This window comes from Caretta caretta, chromosome 24 (assembly GCF_965140235.1).
Source record: "Caretta caretta isolate rCarCar2 chromosome 24, rCarCar1.hap1, whole genome shotgun sequence".
Classification (NCBI taxonomy): Eukaryota; Metazoa; Chordata; order Testudines; family Cheloniidae; genus Caretta; species Caretta caretta.
In genome coordinates, this window is record NC_134229.1 from 18,721,493 (window position 1) to 18,740,576 (window position 19,084).

Here is a 19,084-nt window from a genome sequence, read left to right on the forward strand (position 1 = left end):
GCCCCTTACTGAATGAGGGAGGCAACCTAGTGACAGAGGATGTGGAAAAAGCTAATGTACTCAATGCTTTTTTTGCCTCTGTCTTCACGAACAAGGTCAGCTCCCAGACTGCTGTGCTGGGCATCACAGCATGGGGAGTAGATGGCCAGCCCTTTGTGGAGAAGAGGTGGTTAGGGACTATTTAGAAAAGCTGGCCTTCTCCAGAGTCCTGACTGGCTTCATGGGGAGCAGTTCCAGAGCATCGCCCAGGGACTCCGTGACAATGTTCCCTTCCTCCCACCTGGGACCCTGGCAAAGGCAGGGGAAGGCATTTGGAGGTTGAAGTGATGTTTCCAGAGGAAAGCTCTGGAAAAAAACAAAGTGAACCAATTGGTTTTCTTTCTTTCGTCCTTCAATTAAAAACTTATGTTCACTGACTGAATTGAAACTCTCCCAAGCTCTGGACAGGAAAGAGTTAACGATCATGGGATCTCTTCAGCCAGCCCAGAGTTTTTGCATGCATGATGGAGGTGTGAAGCCATCAGTGGCGAGGGTGAACGATCACCAATCAAATTCGGAAGAAGAGAGTTGACAGGACAGGATGGTCCCCGGCTTTGGAGTCGACACTTTTCTGGTGCTTGCATTTCAGTGGAGAGAATATAGAGCAATATGAACAAGGGGTCGACAGTTTAGCTCGTACTGACTTCACTCGTGCCTTAATGGGGCCTGTTGTAAATCGAGGCAAATATCAGGATGAGCTGATGTACCCCCGGAAGACCTGTGTGTACCCCTAGGGTACACGGACCCCTGGCTGAGAACCGCTGATCTCCACTAACGCACAAGGGAATTGGCCTCAGTACACATTGGCATCACCTGGTCAGCCAGTGTCACATGCAGGGTTGTGAAATCTCCCATCTCCGGGCACACCAGGATGTCATGGGGCAGCCCCAGCCGATCCCCCAGGGGGCAGGTATTTGGCAACCTGCCGGATAAAACCACAGCCAGATGCTTCCTCGCTGTTCTGCTCACTGCAGCAAACACCCGGGCACCATGTGGGTGGCTCTGCCCCTCTGCCTGCTGTCCGCTCTCCTGGCCACAGGTGAGTCCCGTCCGTCCCCGGGCACAGGGAGCCGGGTGGTGGGGTCGGGAATTCACCTGGGGAACGTGCCGCTGTCGATGGCAGATTCTGGTGTCAGGATGGAATTTGTGGGTAAAACCAGCGAGAGGAAAACCCGTGGCCACGTCCCACGGCTGACTCGGGGAGAGCAGGGACTCCCACAACCCATGCTAGGGGCCTGGCCAGCGGGTCTGAGTCCGTCTGTCCTTCCTTCCTCTCGTTCCTCCTCCAGCTCTCGCCCAGGCTTGGGGTCATCCCGATGACGAGCACCACCCCCGACCTGTTGTAATCTTGCTTGGAAATGTTCTCCTGCCTGTCAGTGCTGTGATTCCTGCCAGGACTCCTGGCTTCATTCCCCGGGTTTGAAAGGGGAATGCAGGTGCAACGGGTAGGCGCTGGGAGCCAGGACTCCTGGGATCATTCCCCAGCTGTGGAAGAGGGCTGGGGTGTAGTGAGTTTGAGCAGAGATGGCTGCAAATCAGGACTCCCAGGTTCTGTCCATGGCTCTGAGAGAGGAGTGGGGTCTCGTGGGTTAGAGTGGGCTGGGAGTCAGGAGTGAGGACTTCTCGGCTGTCTTCTTGGTTCTAAGCCTGAATTGAACACATCTTTTTTCTACCTCAGTTTCCCTATTTCTTAGATGGGGAGAATATCACTTTGCTACCATCTAGGGACATAGAAGGGGCAGGGGAAGGCATTCTGAGGTTTAATAGATGTTTCCACATGAAAGCTCTAAAAAAACCAAAGTAGGCAAATTTCTTTCTTTCTTTCTTTCAACTACCTGACACTCACGTCATGAATTTAAAGTCCCCCACGCTCTGGAGAGGAAAGAGTTGATGCTCCTGGGATCGCTGGCTGGAGGCGCACAGCCATCAATCCAAAGGCTTAAAAAGTGTCAATTGTATTCTGAAGAAGAGAATTGTCAGGATCAGCGATGAAAAGTGGGCTGAAGTCGAGTGTGGCTGAGCTGATGTAACTCTGAGAGGCAGAGGCCTGGAGCAGAGAGTTATGGCGGGATGTGTGTGTGTGTGTGTGTGAAAGGTTCACCGCAAAGTCAGGCACAAACCCCTTTTCAGAGCAGCCGAATTCTTGTTTTTCTGTCTACACAGATGTGTGGGGTTTGTTCATAGGGAGAAGCTGCACCCAAGATAGCCACATCAGCAGCTGAAAATGTATTCTAGCCACAGACACTCAGGCAGCAAACAGACTTGTCTGTGGTTTTGAGTAAGATACAAATGACCAGCTAGCAAGATGCCTTTCCCCATCCAGAGAGTTAAATGGAACTGGGCAGAATTGCTGCAAAAGCAGGTGGCATTTCTCCAAGATCTGCCGGCCCACACGTTCAGTGAGGAGGCATTGGTGGTAACAACTCCCACAGCGCCACCTCTTGGTTGCTGGTGGTATTTAGCCCACGGGCACTGCCTGGGGAGGGGTGGGGAGCCGGGGTTTGTACTGAGAAGGGATTTTTCCAACCTCCAGGGAGCGCTCTGCAATGCGAGGTGTGTGCGTCCAGAGAGCAATCGTGCTCCGGCCCCCTGCAGTCCTGTGCCCCCTCGGAAGGGACCTGCATCACCGTCGTGGCAGAGATGAGGCTGGGTGAGTGAAAGAAGATTCCTACTAAGTGTCGACACCATTGTCCTCCTGAAGCCAGGGATCGAACCCAGGAGACCTGGCTCCCAGCCCCTACCCCTACTCTAACCAATAGACTCCTCTGCTCTCCAGGAGCAGGGACTGCTCAGTCTGGAAAGGTAATGTCATAGACGGGGGATGGGATGAGATGGGGAATTGCAGTGGGTGGCTGTGGGGCCTGGATCAGACAGAAGAGAGGATTTTATCGCAGGGGGTGGGGAGATGAGATGAGTTGGGGGTGGGGTGGATGGAACAAAAGGGGAGGATGGAGCAGTTGGGGGTCCATTGGGGAGCTCAGAGGTGATTCTCTGTTTCTCTTTCACAGAGGGAAACTCCTTCTCCTACACGGCTAAATCGTGCCTGGAGCCCAAGAACTGTGAGCCTGGCCCCTTCTCACTGACCTACCCGCACAATGTCACCATGCGGGTGAACATCGCCTGCTGTGACACCGACGGCTGCAACACCAGGGCTGTCCCAGGTGTGTGTCTCCTGCAAACCTAGAGCCGTGCTATGGCCATACCCGCCTGGAGAGTACCCAGGAATCCTGGCTCCCAGCCCCCCTGCTCTAACTACTAGACCCCACTCCCTTCCCCGAGCTGGGATCGAGCCCAGCGTGTGGTGACTTCTCACCCCTGGCTGACTTGTGTGTGTCTGACTGTTCTCAGTGCCAACTGTGAGCTCCGTCCCCAACGGCCGGCAGTGCCTGTCGTTTTTCAAATTGGATCGTTTTGACATTCAGCCGATGGGGATCTTGGCCTGCACCGGCTCCGAGGACCATTGTGTTGAGGAATCTGGGATATTAACACTGGGTAAGTCCTCCAGATGGGGGCGGGGTCTGAACACAGAGCACGAGGTGGAGCCCAGGTGTCCTGGCTCAGTCCCAGCTGCCCGTGCTCTGACCCACTAGACCCCACTCCCCTGGCAGAGTTGCAGAGAGAACCCTGGAGTCCTACTTGCTGAGATGCCAAAGGAGCACCCAAGGAGGATCAGGCCACTGCGGAGAAACTAAATGAATTCTGTGCATCGGTCTTCACGGCTGAGGCTGGGAGGGAGATTCCCAAACCTGAGCCATTCTGTTTTGGTGACAAATCTGAGGAACTGTCCCAGATTGAGGAGTCATTACAGGAGTTTTTGCAACATATTGATAAATTAAACAGCAATGAGTCACCAGGACCAGATGGGATTCGCCCAAGAGTTCAGAAGGAAGTCAAATCTCAAATTACAGATCTACTCTCTGTGGTTTGTAACCTACCATTTAAATCAACTTCTGTCCCAAATGGCTGGAGGATGGCTAATGACATGCCAATTTCTAAAAAGGGCTCCAGAGGTGATGCCAGCAACAACAGGCCAATAAGTCTGACTTCAGTACTGGGCAAACTCATTGAAACTATAGGAAAGAAGAGAACTGTCAGCCACATAGATGAACATAATTTGTTGTGGAAGGGTCAACATGGTTTCGGTAAAGGGAAATCACGCCTCACCGATCTACTAGAATTCTCTGAGGGGGTCAACAAGCATGGCGACAAGGGGCATCCCATGGATATAGTGTACTTAGATTTTCAGAAAGCCTTTGAAAAGGTCCCTCACCAAAGGCTCTTAAGCAAAGTGAGCTGTCATGGGATAAAATCCTCTCATGGCTCAGTAACTGGTTAAAAGATAGGGAAAAAAGGGTAGGAAGAAATGGTCAGTTTTCAGAACGGAGAGAGGTAAATAGTGGGAGTCCCCAGGGATCTGCACAGGGCCCAGTGCTATTCACCATATTCCAAAATGTTCTGGAAAAAGGGGTAAATCGTGAGGTGGGAAAATTTGCAGAAGATACAAAGCTACTCAAGATAGTTAAGTCCAAAGGAGACTGCGAAGAGTTACTAAAGGGTCTCTCAGAACTGGGTGACTGGGCAACAAAACAGCAGATGAAATTCAATGTTGATAAATGCAAAGTGACACACATGGGCAAACGTAATCCCAACTAGACATACACAATGATGGGTCTTGAATTTACCACTCAAGAAAGATCTTGGAGTCATTGTGGAGAGTTCTCTAAAATCATCCACTCCATGTGCAGCGGCCGTGAGGAAAGCGAACAGAATGCTGGGAATCATTAAGAAAGGGACAGAGAATAAGACAGACAAGAGCATGTTGCCTCAATATAAATGCATGGGACGCCCACAGCTTGAACACTGTGTGTGGATGTGGTCGCCCCGTCTCAAAAAAGAGATATTGGAATTGGAAAAGCTTCAGAAAAGCCCAAACAAAATGATGAGGGGGTTGGAACGGCTGCCATATGAGGAGAGATTTTAAGAGTTGGACTTTTCATCCTGGAAAAGAGACGGCTAAGGGGGGATATGATCAAGGTCTAGAGAAGATTGAAGGGCGTGGAGGAAGTAAAGAAGGAAGAGTTATTTACTACTCCTAATATAAGAACGAGGGGTCACCAGAGGCAGTAGGTTTTAAACAAACCAAAGGAAGTACTGCTTCACACAACACACAGTCAACCTCTGTTATGTTCTCACGTTGTTCCAGCCCCCTGCTCTGAGCACTAGACCCCACTCTGCCTGCAGAGCCAGGTGCAGTCCTGCTGGGAGGGGAGTGTGTGAGAAACCACATGGGGGATGGGGGTGGGGGGTTGTGGGAGCCCCTGATTACGTCTTTCTCCCCCCGTCCAGGTGGCATCACCGTGACGAAGATTGTGGCTGGATGTGGCTCCCCTGGCGCCTGCGTGAAGAGAGTGGGGGTGAAGAAATACGCTCAGGGAGTGGTGGAGATGCTGAGCCAGGCTGACTGCTACCCAGCTCCCAGGGCCGGTGGAGGCATCAGGGAGCCCTGAGCCCCAGCCTGGCATCCTTCCCTTGTGCTGCGTGTTGGGCTGCAGTGAACCTCCCTTCAGCAGCCACCGGCTGCTGCTTCTCTTTGGGGGGGATTGCGGGTTAATTTTGTGCATTGGCTGAATAAAGCAAGTTGTGAGGAAAGTACCCCCCTTGCTCCTTGTCCCCTGACCGCCCCCTACCGGGCCCCCCCACCCCACCCCTATCTGTGCACAAGTGATGTTGACAGGAAGAGAACCAGGGAGTCCTGACTCCCAGTACCCCACCCTGTAACCCACCAGACCCCACTCCCTTCTGAAAGACAGGGATAGAGCCCAGGAGTCCTGGCTCCCAAGCCCCCTGCTCTAACCACTGGACCCCTCTCCCCTTGCAGGGCCAGGGAATGGAACCCAGGAGTCCTGCCTAGACCCCCTCCCCCAAGGCAAGGCCCATGGCCTGTGGAAAGGCACCGGCTGGCTGAGCTCCCCTGGGGAAGGAGGTCTGTGGGAAAGAGAGGCCGTGGCTCACCCAGCTGTCCAGGCGGGCGGGAACGCCCTGGAGGGGAGAAATGTCCTTCTAGGTTGATTTTGCAGGGCTCAGTTCATCCCGCTCTCTGGGGCGGCTCCACTGGGTGTGCCGGGCTCAGGGAAGGTGTCAGGAAACAGGGCAGATCCCCCCAGCCGGTGGTGCTCTGTGAGCAGATTTCACCCAGTGTGAACTCCTGGATCGCTGCCCCCGTCTGACCCCGGAGTCACAGCCAGTCCCCTCAGATACTCTCAGACAAGCCGGACTTTGTGAGGAAACCTCACGTACACCCCAAACCAGCCCACCCAGGTTGTTCCCAGCCCCAGGAGACCAGTCTCTTACCCCAGAGCCACGGGACCCCAGATCCTACAGCAAAGGCAACGCTGGCAGCCAGGTCTGTAGGAATCTCGCTAAAGGTTTGTGAGCTAAGGAAAGGGAATGAGGGTCACAAGGGGTTAAAGCAGGTAAAATTCATGCCCAGTTGAGTCGCAGTCTGTAATTCCAAACGGTGGCGGTGAAGGAAGAAACTGCCATTTTCCAAAGTCTTTTCAGGTGCCCCCAGACAGTCTCCAGGGATCCCCACTTTGCATCCGGTTCCGGTCCCTGTAAGCATCCAGCCAGCCCAGCGAGGCAGGGTTCCCTCAATCCATCCTTACAGCTTCTTCTCCCAGAGAACAAGCTGGCAGGGCCCCCACCCACGTGGGCTTTGCCTTCGATGGGGGGAGGGAGGAACGCGGTGGTCTGCACACACGATGCCCCTGCCTTTGGGGTCAGCACTTTTCTGGTGCTAAAGCTCTTCGTTAGCATCCCTACGGCATTGTCAAGGTTCCTTCCCCACTCTGAACTCTAGGGTACCAAAATGACCAATGAGGAGATAAGATGCTTTCAAAAGCTGGGAGGAGGGACAAAAACAAAGGGTCTGTGTCTGTCTGTGTGATGCTTTTGCCGGGGACAGAACAGGAATGGACTCTTAGAAGTTAGTAAAAGTAATCTAGCTAGGTATGTGCTAGATTATGATTTCTTTAAACGGCTGAGAAAATAGCTGTGCTGAATAGAATGGATATTCCTGTCTGTGTGTCTTTTTGTAACTTAAGGTTTTGCCCAGAGGGATTCTCTCTGTTTCGAATCTAATTCCCCTGTAAGGTATTTGCCATCCCGATTTTACAGAGGTGATTCTTTTTTACTTCTATTAAAATTCTTCTTGAAAGGAAAATCAATGCTTTTTCATTGTTCTAAGATCCAAGGGTTTGGCTCTGTGGTCACCTATGCAAATTGGTGAGGATTTGTACCAAACCTTCCCCAGGAAGTGGGGTGCAAGAGTTGGGAGGATTTTGGGGGGAAAGACGTTTCCAAACTACGTTTTCTCAGGAACCCAGATAAAGTTTGGTGGTGGCAGTGGAAATCCAAGGGAAAGGGTAAAATAGCTTGTACCTTGGGGAAGTTTTAACCTAAGCTGGTAAAAGTAAGCTTAGGAGGTTTTCATGCCGGTACAGTGGATGAGAAGCTGGCTATGAGTCAGCAGGGTGGCCTTGTTGCCAAGAAGGCCAAAGGCATTTTGGGCTGCATCAGTCGGAGCGTTGCCAGCAGATGGAGGGAAGTGATTATTCCCCTCTATTCGGCACTGGTGAGGCCACATCTGCAGTACTGGGTCCAGTTTTGGGCCCCCCACTACAGAAGGGATGTGGACAAATTGGAGAGAGTCCAGCGGAGGGCAACGAAAATGATTAGGGGGCTGGAGCATGTGACTTAGGAGGGGAGGCTGAGGGAACTGGGCTTCTTTCGTCTGCAGAAGAGAAGAGTGAGGGGGAATTTGATAGCACCTTCAACTACCTGAGGGGGGTTCCAAAGAGGATGGAGCTCGGCTGTTCTCAGTGGTGGCAGATGACAGAACGAGGAGCAATGGTCTCCAGTTGCAGTGGGGGAGGTCTAGGTTGGAGGTCGAGGGGAGGGACGGCATCCACAGGACAGCAACCGGGACCCCAGGGCAGGTCACAGCGGTGAGAGCTCAGCTGCCCGGCCCTGGGGAGCAGCTGGCCGCACGCTGCATGGTGGACGTCTCCTGTTCTTCCATCGGCGGCGGTTGCTACTTCAGGCTGATGGTGGCCAGCGAGAAGCCGGGAAGGCTGGGCTGTGCAGGCCCTGGGGCCCGCCCGCCCCTTCTGCCTGCAGTCCCACCCCTGTTCTGCTCCTTCCCCCGTGGCCCTGCCCCGGTTCCACCCACAGTCCTGCCAGGCACCGGGCTTGGGGTGCAGGGGTGCCCATTTTTCAGGGGGCCCCCAATGGGCTGAGGCTGCTGGGCACAGGCCCTGGCGGCCCATTGGCTAATCCGCCACCGCTGCACTGCGGGTAGGGGTGCAGGCTCCCCTGGCTGAGCTGCCCTGGCAGGGCAGGGCAGGGCAGGTGGGGGCAGGGGGCTCTGTGTGTGGACGGAGCGGGGTTTGGGTTTAAACACGGGTCAGAGCCATGTCCACAGGGAGAGGGGGAAGCCGGCTGGCTTTGAAACAGGGGAGCGTGGCTCCGAACTCGCTTGCAAAGCCACAGGGTGTGACAAGAGGCTCTGGCCCCATAGGGAGCCTGGGGCTGAGCCTTGCCCAGAGCTGGGCCAAGGGCATAGCCAGGTAAAGCGGGAACTGCCGGGACGCTGCGGGGGCCTGGCCCACTGGAAATCCCGGCCCCGGGCCTCCCTTTGTCCTAGTGCCTATGGGCCCTGAGAGCCGGGGCTGGAAGGAATCCGGGACAGGCGCTCACCTTCCGAGATCTGCCCGCTGATGGAAATGCACTGGCTGGCACGGCCCTCGCACTGCAGGGTCTCCGTGCTGGAACAGCTGCTCCGACCAGGGGCAATGCAGATCGGGCACCGGCCTCCCGTCTAGACGGTGTTCATGATCGGCCCTGCAAGACCCCCAAAGAGAGGGTCGGTGGGGGTTGACGGGCTGGGCTGAGGACAGGTGCCTTCTCTACTTTGTTACCACTTATTTCTAGCACCACAATAACTGAGATCAGGGACCTCCTTGTGCCAAGAGCTGCACAGACTCCCCAGAGCAGGGGCCCTGATTGCACTGGGCACTGCATAGATCCCCCCAGCCTGCTACTGGGGGCCCCCCATTGTGCCAGGCACTGTACGCCTCCCTCCCCTGAGATCAGGGTCCCTCCTATGGCACCAGGTGCTACACGGGACCCCACTCTTCTCCAGAAAAGAACCTTTTCCGAACCAGTTTGACACTCAGTCGGAGCCTGGGCCACTGGGAACGAGCAGGGAAGGATGCAGAGACGTACAGACAGGACAGAACCGGGTATTGCAGCTGTTCGTAGAGCAGGTCTGGGATTGAATCTTCACAAAGACCCCATTCCCGAAGAAGAGGAAGATATTCCTGGGCGTAGCGGAGGATACACAGGAGAAGGAATAGCCTGCATTTTCCTTCGCTTCTGGTTAGAAGCGAAACAGTCACAAAAATTATTTACAGATGAAACCAGCGCCCCGAGGGCTGGTGATTCCTGGGAGCCACCTCACCCCTTTTCCTGGCGTCCCAGGCCAGAAGGGCCCATACCCAGCACCTACTCTGACCTGCCGCACAGCCCAGGCTGGAGAAGTCCTCCCTACATTGTGCCCGATCACGTGTATTTGATGAAAGCATCTTCCAGGAGGGCAGCCAGCCTGGCCTGGGGGATGCCGATGGATGCTGCATCCACCACATCCCTAAGGAGCTTGTTAACCACCCTCCCCAGCATGTCTAGCTAAATACTTGTCTGGCACGCATCATCATGGTATCTGAACCCTGCGTCATCTTTAATGTATTATCCTCACAGCCACCTTGTGGGATGGGGCAGGGCTGTCACCCACATTGAACAGATGGGGGAAACTGAGGCACAGATCCTCAGCAGGACCTAACTCTTTGAAGCTCTGGGCCTAAGTGGTGTGTCCCAGGTCACACAGGGTGGCTGGCAGAGGGGGGCCTGGAGCCCAGGTGTGCTAAGCCCTTGGCACGCGTGTCCCGCACACAGCCAGCAAACGGTCGGTGCGGAGAACGATGGTGGAAAGTCAGCGCCACCCACCTTTGACCAGTGCATTTGCCTCCCAGACACCGAGGCAGGTGCTGTGACCAGCGGGGCAGGGCTGTGGCTGAGCAGGACAGTTGCTCACAGAATTTTTCCTACACTGGTAACAGGATCTGGTGAGGAGGGAAATAAAGCAGGATTTCCATTTTAATTTCTGGTGCCAGCGTCCCCCCTTTCTCGTACGGTCCCCGCAGGCCTAGGGCTTGTGGAGGTGGCCTTGGCTGGGTTGATCTCACTCCCGCCGTTAAAGCCAGTGCCTGGGATCGGTGCTGGCAGTGGCAGGGTGCACAGGCCGGTGTCTGCAGCAGTTTGGGGCACAGAGGGATGCGACAAAGTGGGAATTGAGCTCCTATTTCTACGATGCCATGGAGTGCCTCAGTTTCCCTCTGTGCTTTGCAAGGCTGTGCAGGGCCGCCCCTCCATCCATCCCCGACACACCTGTGAGGAAGTGGAAGCGTTCTTAATGTTTCCTCTCAATAGTGTGGGGGTGCCTCAGTTTCCCCTAGGCAGTTCTTAAGTATCTAGGTGGGATAAGGGTGTATGATCCTTGCAGAGCCCGAGAGGGCAGGTGTGTGCAGGGGTCTGGACACAGAGAATGGCCGACACCCTGTTTCCTGGCCACTGATGGCCTGGGCCCTTCCCCCCTGCAAGGTGAGAGCTAAAGGGTTGGAGAACAAAGGAATCAGGTGATCTCCTGGCCCGGGAAAGGGACAAAGCCCAGAGGAGGAGGGGCTGAAAGGAGTTTCAGTTTGGGGCTGGCTGGGACATGGAGTGAAGTGCAGACGTGGTTGCAAAATGGACCCAGCTGAGGGGTCCTGTTCTCTGCACCTGCAAGCTCTGTGTTAGACCATGTGAAGTGCAGACGGGGTTGTCTGGCTCACTGCCCCCCAAAATGGACCTGGCTGAGCGGTCCTGTTCTCTGCACCCACAAGCTCTGTTTTAGACTATGTTCCTGTTGTCTAATAAACCTTCTGTTTTACTGGCTGGCTGAGAGTCCCGTCTGACTGTGGAGTTGGGGTGCAGGACCCTCTGGCTTCCCCAGGACCCCGCCTGGGCAGACTCACTGTGGGAAGCGCATGGAATGGCAGAGGAGGCTGAATGCTCCGAGGTCAGACCCAGGAAGGTGGAAGCCGGGCGAGCTGTGTGTCCTGCAGATAGGCTGCTCCCAGAGAGGAGACTTCCCCAGAGTCCTGCCTGGCTTCGTAGGGAGCAGGTCCAGAGCATAGCCCGGGGACTCCCTGACAACACCCATCCTTCCGTCCGTCCATCCTCCTACACGTCCACCCTTCCCCCTACATACCCATCCATCCATTCCCCTACGAGACTGTCTGTCCATCTATCCATCTGCCTTCACGCCTGTCCATCCATTCCCCTACACACCTGTCAAGGTTCCTTCCCCACTCTGAACTCTAGGGTACAGATGTGGGGACCTGCATGAAAACCTCCTAAGCTTACTTTCACCAGCTTAGGTTAAAACTTCCCCAAGGTACAAATTAATTTTATCCTTTGCCCCTGGATTTCCACTGCCACCACCAAACTTTAACTGGGTTTACTGGGAAACGTAGTTTGGACACGTCCTTCCCCCACAAAATCCTCCCAACCCTTGCATCCATTTCCTGGGGAAGGTTTGGTAAAAATCCTCACCAATTGCATAGGTGACCACAGACCCACACCCTTGGATCTTAGAATGATGAAAAAGCATTCAGTTTCCTCACAAGAAGACCTTTAATAGAAGTAAAGGAATCACCTCTGGAAAATCAGGATGGTAGATACCTTACAGGGTAATTAGAATCATAGAATCATAGAATATCAGGGTTGGAAGGGACCTCAGGAGGTCATCTAGTCCAACCCCCTGCTCAAAGCAGGACCAATCCCCAATTCAATCATCCCAGCCAGAGCTTTCTCAAGCCTGACCTTAAAAACTTCTAAGGAAGGAGATTCTACCACCTCCCTAGGTAATACATTCCAGTGTTTCACCACCCTCTTGGTGAAAAAGTTTTTCCTAATATCCAACCTAAACCTCCCCCACTGCAACTTGAGACCATTACTCCTTGTCCTGTCCTCTTCCACCACTGAGAATAGTCTAGAACCATCCACTCTGGAACCACCTCTCAGGAAGTTGAAAGCAGCTATCAAATCCCCCCTCATTCTTCTCTTCTGCAGGCTAAACAATCCCAGTTCCCTCAGCCTCTCCTCATAAGTCATGTGTTCCAGACCCCTAATCATTTTTGTTGCCCTTCGCTGGACTCTCTCCAATTTATCCACATCCTTCTTGTAGTGTGGGGCCCAAAACTGGACACAGTACTCCAGATGAGGCCTCACCAATGTCGAATAGAGGGGGACGATCACGTCCCTCAATCTGCTCGCTATGCCCCTACTTATACATCCCAAAATGCCATTGGCCTTCTTGGCAACAAGGGCACACTGCTGACTCATATCCAGCTTCTCGTCCACTGTCACCCCTAGGTCCTTTCCCGCAGAACTGCTGCCTAGCCATTCGGTCCCTAGTCTGTAGCGGTGCATTGGGTTCTTCCATCCTAAGTGCAGGACCCTGCACTTATCCTTATTGAACCTCATCAGATTTATTTTGGCCCAATCCTCCAATTTGTCTAGGTCCCTCTGTATCCTATCCCTGCCCTCCAGCGTATCTACCACTCCACCTAGTTTAGTATCATCCGCAAATTTGCTGAGGGTGCAATCCACACCATCCTCCAGATCATTTATGAAGATATTGAACAAAACCGGCCCCAGGACCGACCCCTGGGGCACTCCACTTGACACCGGCTGCCAACTAGACATGGAGCCATTGATCACTACCCGTTGAGCCCAACAATCTAGCCAACTTTCTACCCACCTTATAGTGCATTCATCCAGCCCTTACTTCTTTAACTTGCTGACAAGAATACTGTGGGAGACCGTGTCAAAAGCTTTGCTAAAGTCAAGAAACAATACATCCGCTGCTTTCCCTTCGTACACAGAACCAGTAGTCTCATCATAGAAGGCGATTAGATTAGTCAGGCATGACTTTCCCTTGGTGAATCCATGCTGGCTGTTCCTGATGACTTTCCTCTCATGTAAGTGCTTCAGGATTGATTCTTTGAGGACCTGTTCCATGATTTTTCCAGGGACTGAGGTGAGGCTGACTGGCCCGTAGTTCCCAGGATCCTCCTTCTTCCCTTTTTTAAAGATTGGCACTACATTAGACTTTTTCCAATCATCCGGGACTTCCCCTGTTCGCCACGAGTTTTCAAAGATAATGGCCAATGGCTCTGCAATCACAGCCGCCAGTTCCTTTAGCACTCTCGGATGAAACTCGTCCGGCCCCATGGACTTGGAGAAGGCCAGCTTTTCTAAATAGTCCCTAACCACCTCTTTCTCCACAAAGGGCTGGCCATCTACTCCCCATGTTGTGATGCCCAGCACAGCAGTCTGGGAGCTGACCTTTTTCGTGAAGACAGAGGCAAAAAAAGCATTGAGTACATTAGCTTTTTCCACATCCTCTGTCACTAGGTTGCCTCCCTCATTCAGTAAGGGGCCCACACTTTCCTTGGCTTTCTTCTTGTTGCCAACATACCTGAAGAAACCCTTCTTGTTACTCTTGACATATCTCGCTAGCTGCAGCTCCAGGTGCCATTTGGCCCTCCTGATTTCATTCCTACATGCCCGAGCAATATTTTTATACTCTTCCCTGGTCATATGTCCAACCTTCCACTTCTTGTAAGCTTCTTTTTTATGTTTAAGATTCGCTAGGATTTCACCATTAAGCCAAGCTGGTCGCCTGCCATACTTACTATTCTTTCAACACATCAGGATGGTTTGATCCCTGTAACCTCAACAGGGATTCCTTGAAATACAGCCAGCTCTCCTGGACTCCTTTCCCCTTCATGTTAGTCCCCCAGGGGATCCTACCCATCCGTTCCCTGAGGGAGTCGAAGTCTGCTTTCCTGAAGTCCAGGGTCCGTAACCTGCTGCTTACCTTTCTTCCCTGTGTCAGGATCCTGAACTCAACCAACTCATGGTCACTACCTCCTAGATTCCCATCCACTTTTGCTTCCCCCACTAATTCTTCTCGGTTTGTGAGCAGCAGGTCAAGAAAAGCGCCCCCCCTAGTTGGCTCCTCTAGCACTTGCACCAGGAAATTGTCCCCTACGCTTTCCAAAAACTTCCTGGATTGTCTATGCACCGCTGTATTGCTCTCCCAGCAGATATCAGGAAAATTAAAGTCACCCATGAGAACCAGGGCGTGCGATTTAGTAGCTTCTGCGAGCTGCCGGAAGAAAGCCTCACCCACCTTATCCCCCTGGTCCGGTGGTCTATAGCAGACTCCCACCACTACATCACTCTTGTTGCTCACACTTCTAAACTTAATCCAGAGACACTCAGGTTTTTCTGCAGTTTCGTACCAGAGTTCTGAGCAGTCATACTGCTCCCTTCCATACAGTGCTACTCCCCCACCTTTTCTACCCTGCCTGTCCTTCCTGAACAGTTTATAACCATCCATGACAGTACACCAGTCATGTGAGTTATCCCACCAAGTCTCTGTTATTCCAATCACGTCATAATTCCTTGAAATCACCAGGACCTCCAGTTCTCCCTGCTTGTTTCCAAGGCTTTGTGCATTCGTATATAAGCACTTGAGGTAACCTGCTGATCGCCCCTCATTCTCAGTATGAGTCAGAAGCCCTCCACTCACAGACATTCCTGCCTGTGCTTCCTCCCGGTATCCCGCTTTCCCACTTACCTCAGGGCTTTGGTCTCCTTCCCCCGGTGAACCTAATTTAAAGCCCTCCTCACCAGGTTAGCCAGGCTGCTCGCAAAGATACTCTTCCCTCTCTTTGTAAGGTGGAGCCCGTCTCTGCCCAGCACTCCTCCTTCATGGAACACCATCCCATGGTCAAAGAATCCAAAGCCTTCTCTCCGACACCACCTGCGTAGCCATTCGTTGACTTCCACGATTCGACGGGCCCGAACCAGGCCTTTTCCTTCCACGGGGAGGATGGACGAGAACACCACTTGCGCCTCAAACTCCTTTATCCTTCTTCCCAGAGCCACGTAGTCCGTAGTGATCTGCTCAAGGTCATTCTTGGCAGTATCATTGGTGCCCACATGGAGAAGCAGGAAGGGGTAGCGATCCGAGGGCTTGATGAGTCTCGGCAGTCTCTACGTCACATCGCAAATCTTAGCCCCCAGCAAGCAGCAGACTTCTCGGTTTTCCCGGTCAGGGCGGCAGATAGATGACTCAGACCCCCGGAGTAGAGAGTCCCCGACCACCACCACCTGCCAAGCTTAGGTTAAAACTTCCCCAAGGTACAAATTAATTTTACCCTTTGCCCTTGGATTTCCACTGCCACCACCAAACTTTATCTGTGTTTACTGGGAAACGTAGTTTGGACACGTCTTTCCCCCCAAATCCTCCAAACACTTGCACCCCACTTCCTGGGGAAGGTTTGGTAAAAATCCTCACCAATTTGTATAGGTGATCACAGACCCAAACCCTTGGATCTTAGAACGATGAAAAAGCATTCAGTTTTCTTACAAGAAGACTTTTAATAGAAGTAAAGGAATCACCTCTGTAAAATCAGGATGGTAGATACCTTACAGAGTAATTACATTCAAAACATAGAGATTCCCTCTAGGCAAAACCTTAAGTTACAAAAAAGACACACAGACGGGAATAGTCATTCTATTCATCACAATTCTTTTCTCAGCCAATTAAAGAAATCGTAATCTAACATATACCTAGCTAGATTACTTACTAAAAGTACGAAGACTCCATTCCTTTTCTATCCCCGGCAAAAGCAGCATACAGACAGACACAGACCCTTTGTTTTTCTCCCTCCTCCCAGCTTTTGAAAGTATCTTGTCTCCTCATTGGTCGTTTTGGTCAGGTGCCAGCGAGGTTACCTTTAGCTTCTTAACCCTTTACAGGTGAGAGGATTTTTCCTCTGGCCAGGAGGGATTTTAAAGGGGTTTAACCTTCACTTTATATTTATGACACATCCCCCAAATCTCAGCTGGGTGAAACGCTGGCTGGGATTTCTTCCTGGAGCTCTAGGAAAAACAGAGTTAATAAGACACATGCACCTCTAAATATACTACCAAGTACATAAAGACTAACAATCTTTTCCACATCTCAAGGACGATTTTAACCAGTTGATTGTGGGAAACTTTCACGGGAGAGTGCATCAACCACTTTGTGAGAAGCTCCTGAGATGTGTTGGATGTCGAAATCAAAATCTTGGAGAGCTAAACTCCACCGAAGAAATGTTTTGTTATTTTCTGTAGCGGTATGAAGCCACTGTAGCGCAGCATGGTCGGTTTGCAGGTGGAAACGCCATCCCCAAACGTATGGGCGTAGCTTTTCCAGGACGTAGACAATGGCGAAACATTCTTTTTCACTGACTGACGAGTTGTTTTCCCTCTCAGACAGTTTTTTGCTGAGAAACACTACAGGGTGGAATTCTTGATCCGGTCCTTTCTGCATTAAAACTGCTCCCACACCACGCTCGGACGCATCTGTGGTTACTAGGAATGGTTTGTCAAAGTCTGGGGCCCTTAGTACAGGGTCAGACATGAGTGTCGCTTTAAGCTGGTTAAAGGCCTCCTGACACTTTTTGGTGCACTGAACAGCATTTGGCGGTTTCTTTTTGGTTAGGTCTCTCAGTGGGGCGGCGATTTGGTACAAATTGTCTGTAATAACCAGCCAAGCCTAAGAAGGATTGAACCTGTTTCTTTGACTTTGGGACAGGCCATTTTTGGATTGCATCCACTTTGGCTTGTAGGGGGCTGATAGTTCCTTGACCCACCTGGTGTCCAAGGTAAGTCACTCTGTTTAGACCTATTTGACACTTCTTAACCTTAACAGTTAGTCCTGCCTCCCTTATGCGCTCAAGGACTTTTTGTAGATGTTCCAGGTGTTCTGCCCAGGAATCTGAAAATATGGCCACATCGTCAAGGTAGGCGACTGCATATTCCCCTAATCCCGCTAGGAGACCATCTACAAGTCTTTGGAAGGTGGCGGGTGCATTCCGCAGCCCGAAAGGGAGGACATTAAATTCATACAGCCCGAGATGTGTGATGAAGGCTGACCTTTCCTTGGGGGATTCATCTAGCGGTACCTGCCAGTACCTCTTGGTTAAGTCCAAGGTAGAGATGAACTGGACCCGCCCCAGTTTCTCTTACAGTTCATCTGTGCGTCGCATTGGATAGTTGTCTGGGCGAGTTACAGCGTTTAGCTTATGGTAGTCCACACAAAAACGTATCTTCCCATCTGGTTTGGGAACTAGAACCACTGGAGATGCCCATGCACTCTGTAACATATCCTGGATCTCCCGGTCTATAGCAGTTTTAGCTTGAGGAGATACCCGGTAAGGTTGGACTTTAATTGGGTGAGCATTACCTGTGTCAATGGAGTGGTATGCCTGTTCAGTCAGTCCTGGGGTGGATGAGAATGTCGGCGCGTAGCTAGTGCACAGCTCCTTGGTCTGCTGTCACTGCATACAAGGGTCATGGAGAGGTTCACCTCTTCCACGCCACCAACAGTTTTCCCTTCGTAATAGACACCTTCAGGCCACTCAGCGTCGTCTCCTCCCTGGGCTGGAAACTGACAAACCTTTAATTCTCTGGAAAAAAAGGGCTTTAGAGAATTAATATGGTACACCTTAGGCTTTTGGTTGGAGGTGGGGAATGCTATGAGGTAATTAACAGCTCCCAGGAGCTCCTGGACCATGAATGGCCCTTCCCACGATGCTTCCATTTTATGGGCCTGGAGCGCCTTTAAGACCATGACCTGGTCCCCTACTTTGAAGGAACGCTCTCTGGCATGTTTATCATACCAGGCTTTTTGCTCTTTTTGAGCATCCTGTAAGTTTTCTTTAGCAAGGGCTAAAGAGGTCCGGAGGGTGTTTTGTAGGTTGGTTACAAAGTCCAGAATGTTAGTTCCTGGAGAAGGTGTAAATCCCTCCCATTGCTGCTTCACCGACTGTAATGGCCCCTTAACCTCACAGCCATATACAAGTTCAAATGGGGAAAACCCTCAACTGGGATGTGGTACAGCTCTGTAGGCAAAGAGCAACTGCTGCAACACTAGGTCCCAATCATTGGAGTGCTCATTTACGAATTTACGCATCATGGCCCCCAAAGTCCCATTAAACTTCTCCACCATGCCGTTTGTTTGATGGTGGTAAGGAGTGGCAACCAAGTGATTTACCCCATGAGCTTCCCAGAGGTTTTTCATAGTTCCTGCCAGGAAATTAGTCCCTGCACCTGTGAGGATGTCGGAGGGCCAACCTACCCTGGCAAAAATGTCTGCTAGTGCCTGGCACACACTTTTATCCCTGGGGTTTCTTAGAGTTACTGCTTCCGGCCATCGGGTGGCAAAATCCATGAAAGTCAGTCTGTACTGCTTCCCTCTAGGTGTCTTTTTCGGAAAAGGACCCAGAATATTCACAGCTACTCACTGAAATGGAACTTCAATGATGGGGAGTGGTTGGAGAGGGGCTTTGACCTGGTCTTGGGGTTTTCCCACTCTTTGGCATCCTTCACAAGACCGGACATAGGTGGAAACATCCTTGCCCATTCCCTCCCAGTGGAATGGCCCCCCAAAAACGGTCTTTGATCCTGTTCAGCCCAGCATGGCCACTAGGGTGATCATGGGCTAAGCTCAAGATCTTGGCCCGGTATTTAGTTGGACCTTCCAACTGTCTCTGAGGATGCCAGTCTTCCTGGTGTCCACCAGAAAGAGTTTCTTTGTATAAAAGTCCTCTTTCTACAACAAACCTGGATCGATTAGAAGAGCTGAGAGACGGTGGGTTGCTCCGTGCCGCCGTCCAAGCTCTCTGGAGGCTTTCATCCGCTTCCTGTTCGGTCTGGAACTGTTCCCTTGATGCTGGAGACATCAGTTCCTCATTGGATTGTGGACCTATGCTTGGTGCCTCTGGAAGCAATGTAGGGGATGGGGCTGTTTCCGTTGACTGTGAAC

At 52.1% G+C, this 19,084-nt stretch overlaps 1 protein-coding gene across 1 annotated transcript; it reads left to right on the forward strand.

Annotated features, from left to right (window-relative positions):
- The first annotated feature begins 1,029 nt into the window (after positions 1 to 1,029).
- Positions 1,030 to 5,546, forward strand: LOC142069964 (phospholipase A2 inhibitor and Ly6/PLAUR domain-containing protein-like). Its single transcript, XM_075122808.1, has 5 exons — positions 1,030 to 1,078; positions 2,573 to 2,689; positions 3,048 to 3,200; positions 3,388 to 3,531; positions 5,386 to 5,546. The coding sequence occupies exons 1-5, from the start codon at positions 1,030 to 1,032 to the stop codon at positions 5,544 to 5,546; spliced, it is 624 nt and encodes a 207-aa protein (XP_074978909.1).
- The last annotated feature ends 13,538 nt before the right edge of the window (positions 5,547 to 19,084 follow it).

Bases quoted from the DNA above. Each gene is read 5' to 3' on its own strand.
- LOC142069964 (XM_075122808.1), top strand. From the start codon at position 1,030: ATGTGGGTGGCTCTGCCCCTCTGCCTGCTGTCCGCTCTCCTGGCCACA. The intron at 1,079-2,572 runs GTGAGTCCCGTC...TCCAACCTCCAG, and splicing joins GTCCGCTCTCCTGGCCACAG to GGAGCGCTCTGCAATGCGAG. The intron at 3,532-5,385 runs GTAAGTCCTCCA...CCCCCCGTCCAG, and splicing joins ATCTGGGATATTAACACTGG to GTGGCATCACCGTGACGAAG.